Source organism: Neofelis nebulosa, chromosome 2 (genome assembly GCF_028018385.1).
Source record: "Neofelis nebulosa isolate mNeoNeb1 chromosome 2, mNeoNeb1.pri, whole genome shotgun sequence".
NCBI lineage: Eukaryota > Metazoa > Chordata > Mammalia > Carnivora > Felidae > Neofelis > Neofelis nebulosa.
Window position 1 is genome coordinate 104720303 of NC_080783.1, and position 15416 is coordinate 104735718.

At 55.6% G+C, this 15416-nt stretch overlaps 1 protein-coding gene across 3 annotated transcripts in view; it reads left to right on the forward strand.

Annotated features, from left to right (window-relative positions):
- Positions 1–14032, forward strand: part of GLI2 (GLI family zinc finger 2) — a 256037-nt gene extending 242005 nt beyond the window's left edge. For all 3 annotated transcript variants that reach the window (XM_058715539.1, XM_058715541.1, XM_058715540.1), the window contains 4 exons: positions 4910–5074; positions 6317–6598; positions 8186–8522; positions 9795–14032. In XM_058715539.1, the coding sequence (XP_058571522.1) occupies positions 4910–5074; positions 6317–6598; positions 8186–8522; positions 9795–12214 (3204 nt within the window). In that variant the 3' untranslated portion in view covers positions 12215–14032. The remainder of the gene's footprint in view (positions 1–4909; positions 5075–6316; positions 6599–8185; positions 8523–9794) is intronic.
- Positions 14033–15416: the final 1384 nt, after the last annotated feature.

The window sequence follows — 15416 nt, forward strand, 5'->3', positions numbered from 1 at the left end:
GGGTGGGTGTGCTGGTGTTCCCTACCTGTGTCCGTGTGCCCCTGGGCCCCGGGGTACGGCTGCACCCCCACAGTTCACGCGGCTGGCAGACCCCAGACATAGGAGCCCCCTTAGCAGCACCCTGGGGTCTGCCCCCCCACACCTACCCCCCACCCCCGCACAGAGAAAAGTTTCACTGGTGGTTTCACAGCTTGAGCAAAATCACTTTGGGTGAATTTCTTTTTTTTTTTTTAATTTCTTTTAAGTGAACAAAATGAACACAGAGATAAGACCTTTTAGACAGTTTCCCTTATGGAGTGAACAGAATTTGTGACTATGATTGGTGAGACCTTTTTTTACCACACACAGTTGCTCCCTCTTTAAAAGAGCCAGTGGGGGACGTCTGGGGGGCTCAGTTGGTTAAGCCTCTGACTTTGGCTCAGGTCATGATCTCCCGGTTCATGAGTTCGACCCCCTTGTGGGGCTCAGTGCTAACAGCTTAGAACCTGGAGCCTGCTTGGGATTCTGTGTCTCTCGCTCTCTCTGCCTCTCTCTCTCTCTCTCTCTCCCAAAGCTAAACATTAAAAAACATGTTTTAAATAAATAAAAAATAAAAGGGCCGTTGGTCCAGTGATGGATGTACTGATGTGGTTGCAACTGAAGCCTCTGGGAACTCCTCTCTGTGAATCACCGTATTTCATAATTCTGAGATAGACATTTAATATTATATTAATATAATATCATATATTTTAATATCCCTGAAATCAGGCTGTCTTAAAATAGGTGGTAGCCAGGATTCAATGAAATATGCTATCTTTGTTGCTAACTTCTTTTTTTAATTGGGATAAAAATTCACATGCCGTAAAGTTCACCCTTTTAAAAAAATAATACAATTCAGGGGCGCCCGGGTGGTTCACTTGGTTCAGTGTCCGACTTTGGCTCAGGTCATGATCTTGCACGGTCCATGGGTTCGAACCCCACATCGGGCTCTGTGCTGACAGCTCAGAGCCTGAAGCCTGCTTTGGATTCTGTGCCTCCCTCTCTTTGCTCTCTGCCCCGCCCCCACTCACACTCTGTCTCTGTCTCTCTATCTCTCAAAAATCAACATTAAAAACAATTTTTAAATAAAAAATATATATATAGATTTTTAGTATGTTCACAAAGTTGTACGGCCATCACCACTAGCTGATTTCAGAACGTCATCACCCCCAAAAAGAAACCCCATGCCTGTTTGCAGTCACTCCCCATTCTCTTCCCCACCCCTCCCCCCTTCCCTGACAACCACTAATCTACTTCCCCATCTCTGTGAATTGCCTGTTCCAGACAGTTCATAAAAATGGAATCATACAATGGGTAGTGTTTGTGTCTGGCTTTGCTCACTCAGCATGTTTTCAGGATTCATCCGTGTTGTAGCATGTTCAATACCTCATTCTTTTTTTTTTTTTTTAGCTTATTTATTTTGAGAGAGAGCGCGGGGGAGGGGCAGAGAGAGAGGGAAAGAGACAGAGTTCCAAGCAGGCTCCACACCAGCAGCGCGGAGCCCAACGTGGGGCTAGAACCCAAGAACCGTGAGATCGTGACCTGAGCCAAAACCAAGAGTTGAAAGCTTAACGGACTGAGCCACCCAGGCGCCCCAATACCTCATTCCTTTTATGGCTAAATGACTGTCCATTGTATGGATAGATCCTAGTATTTTGATCCATTCATCACTTGATGGATATTTGCAGTGTTTTCACTTTTCGGCTGTTAGCACAAGTACGAACGTTAGTGTACAGGTTTTTGTGCGGACCTGTGTTTTTAATTCTCCTGTGTATGTACCTAGAGTAGAATTGCTGGATTTGAGGACCAGCCAGACCCATTTCCAAAAAGGCTGCACTGTTTTACATCCCCACCAGCAATATGTGAAGGTGCTGATTTCTTCACATCGTTCCCAACACTTGCTAACCTGTCTTTTAATGACAGTCATCTTGGCGGATGTGAAAGGGCATCTCACTGTGGTTTTGATTAGCATTTCCTTAATGATTGATGATGTTGAGCATCTCTTCATGTGCTTAGTGATCATTTGCATATCACCTCTGGAGAAATGTCTACTCACATGTTTTGCCCATTTTCAAGCTGGGTTATTTGTCTCTACTGTTGAGTTGCAGTAGTTCTTTTTTTTTTTTTTTTTTTTTAACATTTTTTTTTTCAACGTTTTTTATTTATTTTTGGGTCAGAGAGAGACAGAGCATGAACGGGGGAGGGGCAGAGAGAGAGGGAGACACAGAATCGGAAACAGGCTCCAGGCTCCGAGCCATCAGCCCAGAGCCTGACGCGGGGCTCGAACTCACAGACCGCGAGATCGTGACCTGGCTGAAGTCGGACGCTTAACCGACTGCGCCACCCAGGCGCCCCGAGTTGCAGTAGTTCTAAACCCTCATCAGATATATGATTTGTCAGCATTTTCTCCCCCTGGGGGTTTTTCTTTTCATTTTCTTGATCGTTTCCTTTGAAGCACCAAAGTTTTTAATTTTGATGAAGTCCACTTTTTTAACTGCTTGAGCTTTTGGTGTCATATCAAAGAAACCATTGCCTAATCCAAGGTCACAAAGATTTACCCCTATGTTTTCTTCTGTGAGTTACTGTTTATAAATGCATAGTCTTATTTATATAAATCTGTATATAGTTTTATAGGGAACCTCTACCCTTTAGGTCTTTAATGTATTTTGAGTCTGGGTATATGGTATGAGGTAGGGGTTCAACTTCATTCTTTTTGCACGTGGCTGTCCAGTTGTCCTGATCCCGTTTGTTGAAGACACTCTTCTTTCCCCATTGAATGGCCCTTTGTCGAAAATCACCTGATGCTAATATATGAGTTTATTTCTAAACTCTCGTTTCTTCTATTACGTTGATCCTTCTGTCTGCCCTTATGATAGTAATGCAGTGAATTTTGACATTAGGAATTGTCAGTCCTCCAGATTTGTCCTCCTTTTGCAAAATTATTTTTGCTCTTTCCGGCCCTCTGCAGCAAGTTGTTTTCGTAACATGCTAAGTGGTAGCACGCCATAGCCCTGTGGTACGAGCTGTGAGTTGTAGAAACAGATCAAAGGCATTTGGAGCCCAATGGACTCAGTCAGACTGGTCAGGAATAAAGGCAAGGATGTGAAGCATGTGACAGTTCCTGCTGGGGTTTCCGTGTCATGCTGAGGGCAGTTTTCTTAGGCACAGTAGATGCTGTTGCAGTATCTTGGGAATAGGTGCAGAACCCCCCACGATGATCCGTCCCTCCTTCCTCCTTCCCTCCCTCCCTCTGTCTCAGTCACACTCTCGTGCTCCCTCCTTCCTTCCTTTTCAAAAATGTTTCTTGGGGCGCCTGGGTGGTTCAGTCGGTTGAGCGTCCAACTTCGGCTCGGGTCATGATCTCGCAGTTCGTGAGTTCAAGCCCCGCGTCGGGCTCTGTGCTGACACCTCAGAACCTGGAGCCTGCTTCCGATTCTGTGTGTCTCTTTCTCTGCCTCTTCCCTGCTCATGCTCTGTCGCTCTCTGTCTCTCAAAGATGAATAAACGAGTACAAAAAAATTTTTTTAATGTTTCTTGAGTGCCGAAAATGGATTTTTTCATAGACACTAAATACTAGGAACACAAAAATGAACAAGATCTAGATGATACCTGCTCTCTTCCAGCTTGCATCCTGGTGGGAAGGCCAGATAATAAAATGGTGAAGATCATTATAAATTGTGGTAGGCAGTATAAACGGAAAACGGTAGTGTTACAATTAAGAATATCAGAGAAATGCTCTCAGAGGAAATGACCTAAGAGATTGAGAGGGAGTGAGCCAGGCCAGGGCCGGGGTGAGGTTCCAGCCAGAGGGGGACAGTGTGTGCAAAGGCCCCGTGCTGGGAAGAACTTGGTGGGGTCAAGGAACTGAATGGGGACCAGCATGGCCATAGCAAGTGTGAGGGCGGCCAGCTCACTCAAGGACACGGAGAAAACTGGATTTCATTCTCAGCGCATTTTAATGCACACCAAAGTTCTGACCGGGGGTTAGAGCTTTGGTACCCCTGGAAACAGTTTAAAATAACATTTTCAAAGAGTTTTTAATGATATGGGATGATTCTCACCATGTGTCGTTGATTTTGACAAATGGAGTATGTAACTAAATACTTGATATGTTCCCAGTTTGGCTTTAAAACGTGGGGATGAGGGCTGCCTGGGTGGCTCAGTCAGTTAAGCATTCAACTCGATTTCGGCTCAGGTCATAATCTCATGGTTCATGAGACTGAGCCCTGCACTGGGCTTTGCACTGACATCATAGAACCTGCTTGGGATTCTCTCTCTCTGACCCTCTCCCATTCTCTCTCTCTCTCTCTCTCTCAAAATAAAAATAAAAATAATAATAATAAATAAATAAATAAATAAAACATGGGGATGGGGGCGCCTGGGTGGCTCAGTTGGTTAAACATCCAACTCTTGACTTCCGCTCAGGTCATGATCTCACAGTTAGTGAGTTGGAGCCCCTCGCTGGACTCTGTGCTGACAGTGTGGAGTCTGCTTCCGATTCTCTCTCTTTCTCCCTCCCCTCCCCCACTCTCTCACTCTCTCCACTCTCTCTCTCTCTCAAAATAAATAAATAAACTTAAAAACAAAAACCGGGGATGAGCCACAAAGTCCCCAGAAAGAGACTTATTTCCATGTTGGCAGTGGTTGTCCTCGGGCATGTCCTTTCCTTTCTCTTTTTGCACTTTTCCGTCTTTTCTGGGTTTTCTACAGTGGCCCGATGTCATTTTAGAATCTGAAAGCAAGGTGGACATTTCTGTTAAAATGCGTACTCCTGGGTGCCCCGGGGAGGGGGGGGGGGTACAGCAGATGAGGGGGCCTGGGGAGGAGGCAGTGGGCCAGCCCTACGATGGATCTGGGGCACCCCTCGCTGATCCAACCCACCTCTTCCCAGTTCGAGGGCTGCTCAAAGGCCTACTCCCGCCTGGAGAACCTGAAGACACACCTGCGGTCCCACACTGGGGAGAAACCATATGTGTGTGAGCACGAGGGTTGCAACAAGGCCTTCTCCAACGCCTCAGACCGCGCCAAGCACCAGAACCGCACCCACTCCAACGAGGTACACCGGCCAGGGTGTGCACGGCACGTGTGCGTGGGGCCCCGCTGACACTCAAGTAGATGCGTGCTTTCTAGACTTCTGTAGGCCATCAGGTGGCCAGGTGCCTGATGCCCCTCCCCTCCTCCCCGACCTGCGGTCTGAGCTCAGCACACGTCGGCAGGCCCTTGGGCAGCTGGCACCGATGTGCTGTCGCGGCTAATGCGTCTGACCTCTCAGCCCCCTACGGATGGGGCACAGGGCGGCCTTTGTCTCCCCAGCTAGCCAGAGCCCCTGGCAGGGCTGAGAGAGCCCAGGGAGAGCAGTCTGCCGTACTGCCTCCCAGTCCGAGCCCAGCCGCCCAACTGCTTTTGCTCAGGTAGACTCGGGAAGGAACATTTCTAAAAGCTTAGATACATTTTGGACCCCAAAGGGATTTCCTCCAACGCTTGCAAGAAATCAGAGGAATTCCCAAAGGAATCTAAACCCCGTAGGGCCTCTGCAGACAACAGCTCGCCTCGGCGAAGGGTGTGTGTGTGTGTGTGTGTGTGTGTGTGTGTGTGTATTATGTGGGTCTTTTGTGGACGTGGATTTGTAGGATGTGTGTGCATGTGGATGTTTATGTACATGTGCATATGTGTGTGCGTGTGTGTTTGAGTGTGTGTCTGCACGCACATGTGTGAGCACGTGTGAACGTGTGCGTGTGGGTATGGGGGAGTGTCTACACGCGGGTGTGGGGTATATAGGTGTGCGTGTGTGTGTGTGAGCTCAGGACTGAGGTTCAGAAACCCTGGGTTTTCGTCCTGTTCCTAAGTGACTTCGAGCCCGTTTCTTTGCCTCTGTGAACCTGACTTTCCTCACCAGAGAGACCGGGGTATTAAATGCTGTCTCACAGGTGTAACAGACCAACACGAAAACATCCCAGTGCCCTGATGACAGGGGAGGCAGCAGTCCCACCACGCTCTGTGTCCCCACTCCTTCTGTTGTCTCTGATCTGGGTCCCTAGCTAGTGATGAGGGCTTCCTCAACCATGTGCTTACCCGCATGAAAAGACGGCAGATGAGACCAGAGGGGCCAGGCTCCTGCAGGCCCGGGGCTGGCGTGGCTCCCTCCGGGCACACTGGCTGTAGATTAGCTTGAGCACCTTCCGACTGCCGGCCGGGCTCTGCCGAAGGACATGACATGGCTTCGGGAGACTGGGGAGCGCTCCCTCTCACAGTCTGTCTTTACGTCCCATGCATAACACAGGCCTCCTTCTCTTCCCAGAAACCCTACATCTGCAAGATCCCAGGCTGCACCAAGCGATACACGGACCCCAGCTCTCTCCGGAAGCATGTGAAGACAGTACACGGCCCAGATGCTCACGTCACCAAGAAGCAGCGTAACGACGTGCACCTCCGCGCCCCGCTGCTCAAGGAGAACGGGGACCACGAGGCCAGTGCCGAGCCCGGGGGCCGGGGCTCGGAGGAGAGTGCCGAGGCCAGCAGCACCAGCCAGGCCGTGGAAGACTGCCTGCACATCAAAGCCATCAAGACCGAGAGCTCCGGGGTAAGCAGAGCTGGGCAGTGGAGGCCCCAGTCCATGCCTCCCACCCACCCCCAGGAGGTCCGGCCCAGCAGCACGAGGGCTCAGAGCCCCAGCTGCCGCGTGGGGTCTGCGTCGGGGTCCCCCGCTCTAAGTGCACGATGACGTACATCCTCCTCTCTCCAGCTCAACTTTTCCTCCCTTCACTACCTTGGGCCTCTCGTAGAACCTGTCTTGTGCCACGTCCCATGCTGCTGGGCAGGGCCACGGGCAGCGGGGATGCCTGCCCCCAAGTGGTCAGTCTGCGGGCGGTTCCTGGGGTCTGCCTTGCCGACCGGCACCATCGCGCCACGGTCGGTCCCCTCCCTTCTGTCCTGTCTCTGCGTCCTTGCCCCCGTGGCCTCCACTCCTTTTGTTCTAACCACCTGTTCTTTGTCTCCACCTCTTTTTCTCGACTGTACCTCCCCTAAGGATAGACGGTACTGAGGTGAGCAGAGAAGCCCGGTGGGGGTGCGGGCGGGCTGGCGTGATGCGGGCGGGCTGGGGTGCTTGTCCAGGGCTGATGCCTAGGCATGGACTGACTTGTCGGTCCAGGCCCCTCAGGAGCCTGGCAAGGTGGGTTTGGACAGGTAGACACCAAACACTGCAGGTGGAACCCTGGGGACAGATAGGGGCTGGCAGCAGGGGTCAAGCTGGCAGGTATAGGAGCAAACCGTGGGGCCCACCCTCCAGGAGGGACAGGGCCGAGTGGAGGTGTGAGTTCAGGCCACAGAGGAGGGAGGGACCAGCTGACAATGGATCTTGAATGCCAACATGAAAAATGTGGGTCGTGCTGTGGGCAGAAGGGAGCACTCTAGCTTCCCAAGGAAAAATCTGGAATTTGGGGGCTGTTGGCCTAGGAATGAGCCCAGAGGTGCTACATCTGACGTGAGCCTCGGCCGGGCTCAGATCCCAAGTCCCAGTGAAGGTAGCTCAGGCTCTATGGAGTCCTGCATTGTACACGTGGGCTATGAGCTCTCTGCCCCACTCCGCATCGGCCCAGCGGGACGGCTAGTTTGGGGTGGCCGTTCGGGCAAGGGCCTGGATCCAGGAGGCCCACCTTCCCTGGTCTTCCTTGCCCTTTCCAACAACCTGCGTCTGGCCTGTTGAGAAAGCAGCAGGTCAGCAGGCCTCCGCCGTTCCTTGCTACATCATACGGCACCTCCCTGTCGTTGGGCACATTAAGTACCCCCCTTGAGGTCATCTTCATGCAGCCGTGGCAGCCTCTGTGGGGGACAGCTTCCAAGTGCCCATACGTTGAAAGCCCCACATGCAGAGGTCTGGCCCGGACGCTGGCTAGGAGAACAGAGGAGCACGAGGCAGGGGAATGTGGAGCTGTCCATTACTGGTGCCTTCTGCAAACCGGATGCTTGCCATCCAACCACTGACCCTGTCCCAGAGGCAGCACAGGTCCATCTTACAGCTGGGGAAGCTGAGGTTCAGAGAAGTGAGGTGGCCAAACAGAATGATGCTTGGAAGCTCCTCCATGTGGCAGCTTCCTTCCTGGGTGTGTAAGGGCCCAGCGGGCTCTCGCACCCTCTGAGCCTGTGCCCTCTCGCCACGCCCCTGTAGCTGTGTCAGTCCAGCCCCGGGGCCCAGTCGTCCTGCAGCAGCGAGCCCTCTCCCCTGGGCAGTGCCCCCAACAACGACAGCGGCGTGGAGATGCCGGGGACTGGGCCCGGGAGCCTGGGAGACCTGACAGCTCTGGATGACACGCCCCCGGGGGCCGACGCCTCAGCCCTGGCCGCTCCCTCTGCTGGTGGCCTGCAGCTGCGCAAACACATGACCGCCATGCACCGGTTCGAGCAGCTCAAGAAGGAGAAGCTCAAGTCACTGAAGGATTCCTGCTCCTGGGCCGGGCCGGCTCCACACACCCGGAACACCAAGCTGCCTCCCCTCCCGGGAAGTGGTGAGTGGAGGCCCCAGGTGCACGGGCAGGGGCGGGGGAGAGCCTGGGGTGAGCACCCACTAGGTTAACCTCCATCGAATGCCACCTGCCATGGCAGCGGATGCCCACAATAGGATGGCTCTTACCAGCCCATTGCACAGATGAGGAAGGTGAGGCTCAGAGAGGTGAAAGTGCTGCCCTAAACAGACCATCGGCAGAGCTGAGACAGCCCGGGCCATGCATCTGCCGAGAGTACCACGGCAAAGGCTCTAGGGAGGAGAGCAATACACCCCCAGTCCCTGTGGTCAGAAGGAGCCTATGGTCGGAGGGCCATGCCATGAGATGCACACTTGACGGGGAAGGAGCCAGGAAGCGACGACAGAGCTCAGGGTAGAGCTGTGCAGAGGAGGGAGACAGCAGGTCAGCTGAGGAAGCGCAGAGAGGACTTCATGGAGAAGACAGCCTCAGGAGGCATTGACGAAGACGTGCAAAACGTCTTCGGGGGCATTTCCTGAGCGCTGACTCTGTGCCAGGCAGTGTGCCCTCCCAGGGACCGACAGCCAGTGTGGTGGACACTGAGAGGTGCCAGCTTTTGCTTGCAAGGAGGATTTGTTGCCCCAGCTGTTGAGGGACCTGCTGGTGAAAGGCCTTCAACTGTCAGCCTCATACAGAAATCGCCTGGGTGGCAGACAGCTGCCTTACCCAAGGTCACCCCTTCCTGGGGTGGCCCCCATCCAGTGACTGATCCCTGCAGGAGTGTCAGGCCGTTCAAGGCTCAGAGCTCCCTGTGACATCAGCTGTCATTGGGCCTGCGTCACCACACACTTCTCCCTGCGTGCTCTGGGGCCTTTGCTGTCTTCCATGGGTGTGGATCTCAGGGGGCTGGCTAAGCAGCCTGCCCAGTAAACCCAGCCCCTGGGGAGCCCACCTGGCTACACCCAAACACAGAAGGTGAAGGGGCAGCCAGGCTGTGGCCAGGGCCTTCTGGGCTCCCCCCCCACACACACACACACACACACATACATACACACACACACACACACACACACACACACTCCTGTCAATAACCTCCTCCTATGGAGAGGCAGGTTCTGTCTATAGGTGGAGAAACTAAGGATCAGACATCAGAATCCAGGGCCAGCCAGCCAGTGGTAGCTAAGATCCCAATCCAGCCTCATTGGTTGAGCTCCTGCTGTGTGGCCGGGCACACTGTGATGGGGCAAAGCAGGAGAGGCCCCGCGCCCCCACCCCCACCCCGCCTCCCTGGGCACTGACCGATCTCCTTTCCCGCAGGCTCCATCCTGGAAAACCTCGGCGGCGGCGGGCCGAGCGGGCTGCTGCCCAACCCGCGGCTGTCCGAGCTGTCCGCGGGCGAGGTGACCATGCTGAGCCACCTGCAGGAGCGCCGCGACAGCTCCACCAGCACGGTCAGCTCCGCCTACACCGTGAGCCGCCGCTCCTCCGGCATCTCCCCCTACTTCTCCAGCCGCCGCTCCAGCGAGGCCTCGCCCCTGGGCGCCGGCCGCCCGCACAACGCCAGCTCGGCCGACTCCTACGACCCGATCTCCACCGACGCGTCGCGGCGCTCCAGCGAGGCCAGCCAGTGCAGCGGCGGCGGCTCGGGGCCGCTCAGCCTCACGCCCGCGCAGCAGTACAGCCTGCGCGCCAAGTACGCCGCGGCCACGGGCGGGCCGCCGCCCACCCCGCTGCCCGGCCTGGAGCGCGCGGGCCTCCGGACCAGGCTGGCGCCGCCCGGCCCCTGCGCGCGCCCGCTGGGGCCGCGGCGAGGCAGCGACGGGCCGGCGCACGGCCACGCGGGGCCCGCGCCTGCCTTCCCCCACGAGGCGCCGGGCGGCGGGGCACGGCGGGCCAGCGACCCGGTGAGGCGACCCGACGCCCTGGCTGCGCCGCGGGTGCAGCGCTTCCACAGCGCCCACGACGTGAACCCGGCCCCGCTGCCGCCCTGCGCCGACAGGCGAGGTCTCCGCCTGCCCGGCCACGCCAGCGCCGACGGCGGCCTGGCCCGAGGCGCCTACTCGCCGCGGCCGCCCAGCATCAGCGAGCACGTGGCCACGGAGGCCTTGGCGGTGGGGGCGGACAGTGCCGGGCCCGAGGTGGGCCTCATGCTGCCCGAGGACGACCTCGTGCTGCCGGACGACGTGGTACAGTACATCAAGGCGCACGCGGGCAGTGCCCTGGACGACAGCCCCTCACAGGCCTATCCCCCCGAAAGCACCTGCTTCTCTGAGAACCCCAAACTGCCCAGCCCCGGGCTGCACGGCCCCCGCAGGATGGTGGCTGCGGACTCCAACGTGGGCCCCTCCGCCCCTGTGCTGGGAGGCTGCCAGCTGGGCTACGGGCCCCCCTCCAGCCTGAACAAAAACAACATGCCTGTGCAGTGGAATGAGGTGAGCTCTGGCACCATGGACGCCCTGGCCAGCCAGGCGAAGACTTCGCCCTTCTCGCAGGGCAACCTGGCTGTGGTGCAGCAGAAGCCGGCCTTCGGCCAGTACCCAGGCTATAGTCCACAAGGCCTGCAGCTGAGCCCGGGAGCCCTGGACAGCGGGCAGGGACACTTTCAGCCCTGCGGGGGAGGCCCCTCGGTGCCTAGGATAAATTACGTGCAGCAGCTGCGGCAGCCAGGGACAGGTGGTCAGTGTTCCAATATGACCACCACCGTGAGCCCCCACACCAATTACGGCCAGGCCCACCCCCAGCTGAGTCCCAGTGCCATGGGTGGGACCTTGAACCAGTACCCCCCGTCCTGTAACAACATGGCAGCCAAGCCAGTCCACTTGGGGCTCCCCCAGCAAATGGAAATCGCTCCCGAAGCCGCCATGATGGGCAGCAGCCGCAGGGAACTCGGAATCACCAATTCAGCCCTGGCCGGGATGCCTCCGCTTCACTCAACCCAGAGCTACCCACAGCAGAGCCATCACCTGGCGAACCCCATAAGCCAGGAGAGCTACCGCCAGGGCCCCAACCTTCTACCTGCCCAGCAACCTGGCTTCATGGAGCCCCAGCAGGGCACCGCGGGGGTAGCCGGATCCAGCTTTGGCCTAGTTCAACCCCGGCCTCCCGCCGAGCCCAGCCCCGCCGGCTGCCACCGGGGGGTGCGTGCCGGGGTGCAGCTGGCCTACGCCAGAGCCACCGGCCACGCCATGGCTGCTGTGTCGACCCATCAGGAGATGGCAGATGTGCCCAAGGGAGCAATGGGCGGCGTGGTGTCCCGGCCTCCCCAGCACCCCCCGCAGGACACGGGTGGGGTCCCGGACCACAACATGCTGTACTACTATGGCCAGATCCACATGTATGAACAGAACGGAGGCCTGGAGAACCACGCAGGCTGCCAGGTCATGCGGCCCCAGCCACCGCCGCCACAGGCCTGCCCCGACAGCGTCCAGCCCCAGCCCTTGCCCTCTCCAGGGGTCAACCAGGTGTCCAGCACTGTGGACTCCCAGCTACTGGAGGCTCCCCAGATTGATTTTGATGCCATCATGGATGAGGGCGATCACTCGAGCTTGCTCTCAGGCACCCTGAGTCCCAGCCTCCTCCACAGCCTCTCCCAGAACTCCTCCTGCCTCACCACCCCCCGGAACTCCCTGACTCTGCCCTCCATCCCCACGGGCATCAGCAACATGGCGGTTGGGGACATGAGCTCCATGCTCACCAGCCTGGCAGAGGAGAGCAAGTTCCTGAACATGATGACCTAAGTTCCCAGCCCCCGGCGCTCCGTGGAGTCAGAGGAGCCTTCATTTCCCAGAGCACGGGAGTTCTAGTTTGTCTTTTTCCAAAAAAAAGTATTAAGTAGGTCTGAGGGAGTTTTGCCAATGGCCGGTCCGGACCACAAATGCTTTAAGGGCAGCTTCGTGTGCAACCTGTCTGTTCGTCTTCGGGATGGCTTTTCAGAACACTTTAAAAAGTCTCAACAAGAAAGGCAAGGCAGGAGCGAAAAACTCGTTTGCACAATGCTTCCCAGCCTTTGGTGTTTATAGGACCAAATTGTTCTGGCTTCTTCACCTCTGTCATTTGGCTAATGAGGGATTACACCGGCCAAAGGCTTTCCAAGTACATGAGGAAAGAGGGTAGAGGGAACCACATTTGGGTTTGAATCCGAAAGCCATACTGGATATTCTAATCCAGGAAGAGAAGTTTCTCGTTCCCGTACCTGCAAGGTAATGGAATTCCTGGCCCACTGGAATTCTTCTACGAAGCTTACTTCTTGAGGCCTCTCGCGTCCCTGTGCCACAGAGGAAGAAAACAGATTTTTACCTGGATGATTTGGAAGCACGTCCTGACTCCAGGTCTGGTAGAGCTGGCATCTCTACCCCGCGAAGCCAAGTTTGCGACGGGCAGGCTGTTCAAGTGTATATGAGTGACTAAAGAATGGAAGTATTGCCAGAAAAAAAGAAAAATTGTAGTGCTTGGGGCAAGCCCAGAAGCTGCCCTGGCCTCTCCAGACCGTGTTTACAGTGTTCATGCATGTAGAATGTAGCCCTTCCTGGAAAGAACACTTCTAAATACCTCGGGGTGGCTGGAGCTGCTGTGGGCTAGGGATGGACCCAGGTGAGCCGACGCCTGGCACGGGACCTCCAGAAAGTGAGAGAGCGCCAGGGACCCGGCCTCAGGCCACCCTGGAGATCTCCCATAGGAAGAGGAAGTCGTATGTTTACCCAATCCTGTTTCTCCGATGCACTGTCCGCCCACTTTGCCACGGAAAACCCCAGGACTTTGATGGCAGCCTCTGCCCAGTCTCCCCCAGGCTGTGTTGTCCGCTTACCTGCAGCCCAGTGGTCTGTGCCGAGGTACAACATGACGTCCCGGGGTCTTCTGGGTTCCCTCCCCTCTGTCCTGTTCATTCCGCAGAGCACGATGACCTGCATGGTGTTTTTGGTGGGGCTGAGTGGGTGAAGGGGTTGTTTCCTGGGACTCTGAGGGACCATCACTGAATTTTCCTGTTCGCTGTGAACAAGCCCCACCTGGAAGTGGAACTTGGGACTGGTATCAGAAGACATCGTTCCTGAACATAGTGTAGGGCGAATGGATGCCTCCCCCCTCCCCCCACCACACACACATACACCCCACACACACACACACACCTTTCCCACGCTGAATTCGTGGCAACCTGGCCAAAAGCAACCACACCACTGTGAGCCTGATGATAACCGTGACCCTGGCCTCGGCCACGGCAGGGCCAAGATTTTCCCCGGGCCCTCTGCATCCCAGAACATCAGACACTTTGTTAGGGTCCAGAGACAAAGCCAAGTCCAAATAACAGCCCTGGGACCCCTCCGAGGGCGTGGGCTCCGTGGCGGTGTTCGTTCACTCCCTGAGCTAGGATTTCACTAGCCATCCCCAGCCTGTGTATAACCTGTACAGAAGGCGTCGTCCCTGAAAATACTGTAGGTGAATCATCCAGCCAAATTTATATCTCCAAAATATTTAGCTTTTTCTACATGCTATGAATTGAGATGACACACTCAACTTGTAAATAAGTCTTTTTGTACATTAAAAAAGTAATTTTTTCATAATTTATTTTGTCTATCTGCTTTGCCTTGACAGTAGTTAATGAGAACCCGGGCAGTAAATTTGGTGCATTTGAACAGAAACTAGGCTGTATTTTTTTCACAACAGTGTCAAAATCGACTGTCCCGCCTTCACCAAGAAATGTTTAATGCTAAGGCATTTACTGGCTGTTTGTTGGTTGTCTCCGGGGGCGAGGGGTGGGCAGGGTTTGACGATTTACAGTGCCTCTCTGGCTTTTCTTCCAGCGAGCTGATCTGAACATCTAGGTTGGTTTGCTGAGAACCATGTTCCAGGCACATTTCCAAGCACTCGCCCCAAGCAGTCCTCACGTCAGGATTCCCTCCTTGACAGGCAATCTGATGAGCACATTTGAGTCAGGGTGGGGGTCGGGGGAAAAGATCAGCACCCCCCTGTGCTCTGGTGCAGGCACAAGGAGAAAGGACAGGCAGGTGGAGCCCCATACACCCAGCAACCAGCCTTGGGCGATGGGCCCTGTGGGCAGCAGTCATGAACAGGAACTCAGCCCAGGAAGTGACCCTGACAGGTGCACAGGGAGCACTCTGATTTAGCAAGCCAGCAGTCAACCATTAAGCGGTGGCCAGGCCACTACAGGGAACCTCAGGGGGCCAGTGAGTAAGGCATGCGGTCTGAGATGATTTCTGGGACAGAAGAATGGAGAGGAGGGCCTAAGGCTGGGTTGGAGAGAGTAAAAGGCACCTTCTGTAGGGCTGGGTGCTCTGGGCCTCTGAACTTCCTTCTCTCCATGAGAAAAACCTTGACACCCAGCTCAGAGAGTCCAGAGCCAAAGCCATGTGGAGGGCATTCAGCTCTGTGGCTTGGAACCGAGTGGACTAAAGAAAGGCTGTCTGGTAAAGAAGGTAGGAAGCCCCCAAGGAAAATAGAATTTAGCAGGCTGCCTTTCTACGGGGCACCCCAAAGTCTTCCCTGTGTGTCTGGCCAGAGTTTCCTGATGGAAAGACTACAGCCAGAGTCACACTCCTGGCCTCACTCCTCCCCAGGGAACACTCACTTAGCTGACTTCACCCTCGGGAAGAGGAGCCAAGCATGCCTGGCTGGGCCCTAACTCTGCCTCCTTCAGAGCTTATCTCGTACCTTCTCTGCTTCACTACGTGGGAAGTCTCTGGAAGCAGCTCTGCCCTGCTCTGGGGAGGGTGGGGGAGGGGTCCAAAGTTATTCAGTGCTGCCTGAGACTTGATGAGTCGCAGCACTAAGAAGTGCATCTTGGCCATTCAATGAGCCCCATGTCCCCATCAGTCCACTATGGCCGGAAGCATGCTGTATACCGATACCCGCAAAGCTTCTGCACAATAAGCCTCTGGGCCAGCTGAGCGTTGGCTGATCCAGGTTGGGCTGGGCCAGGCACTTCTG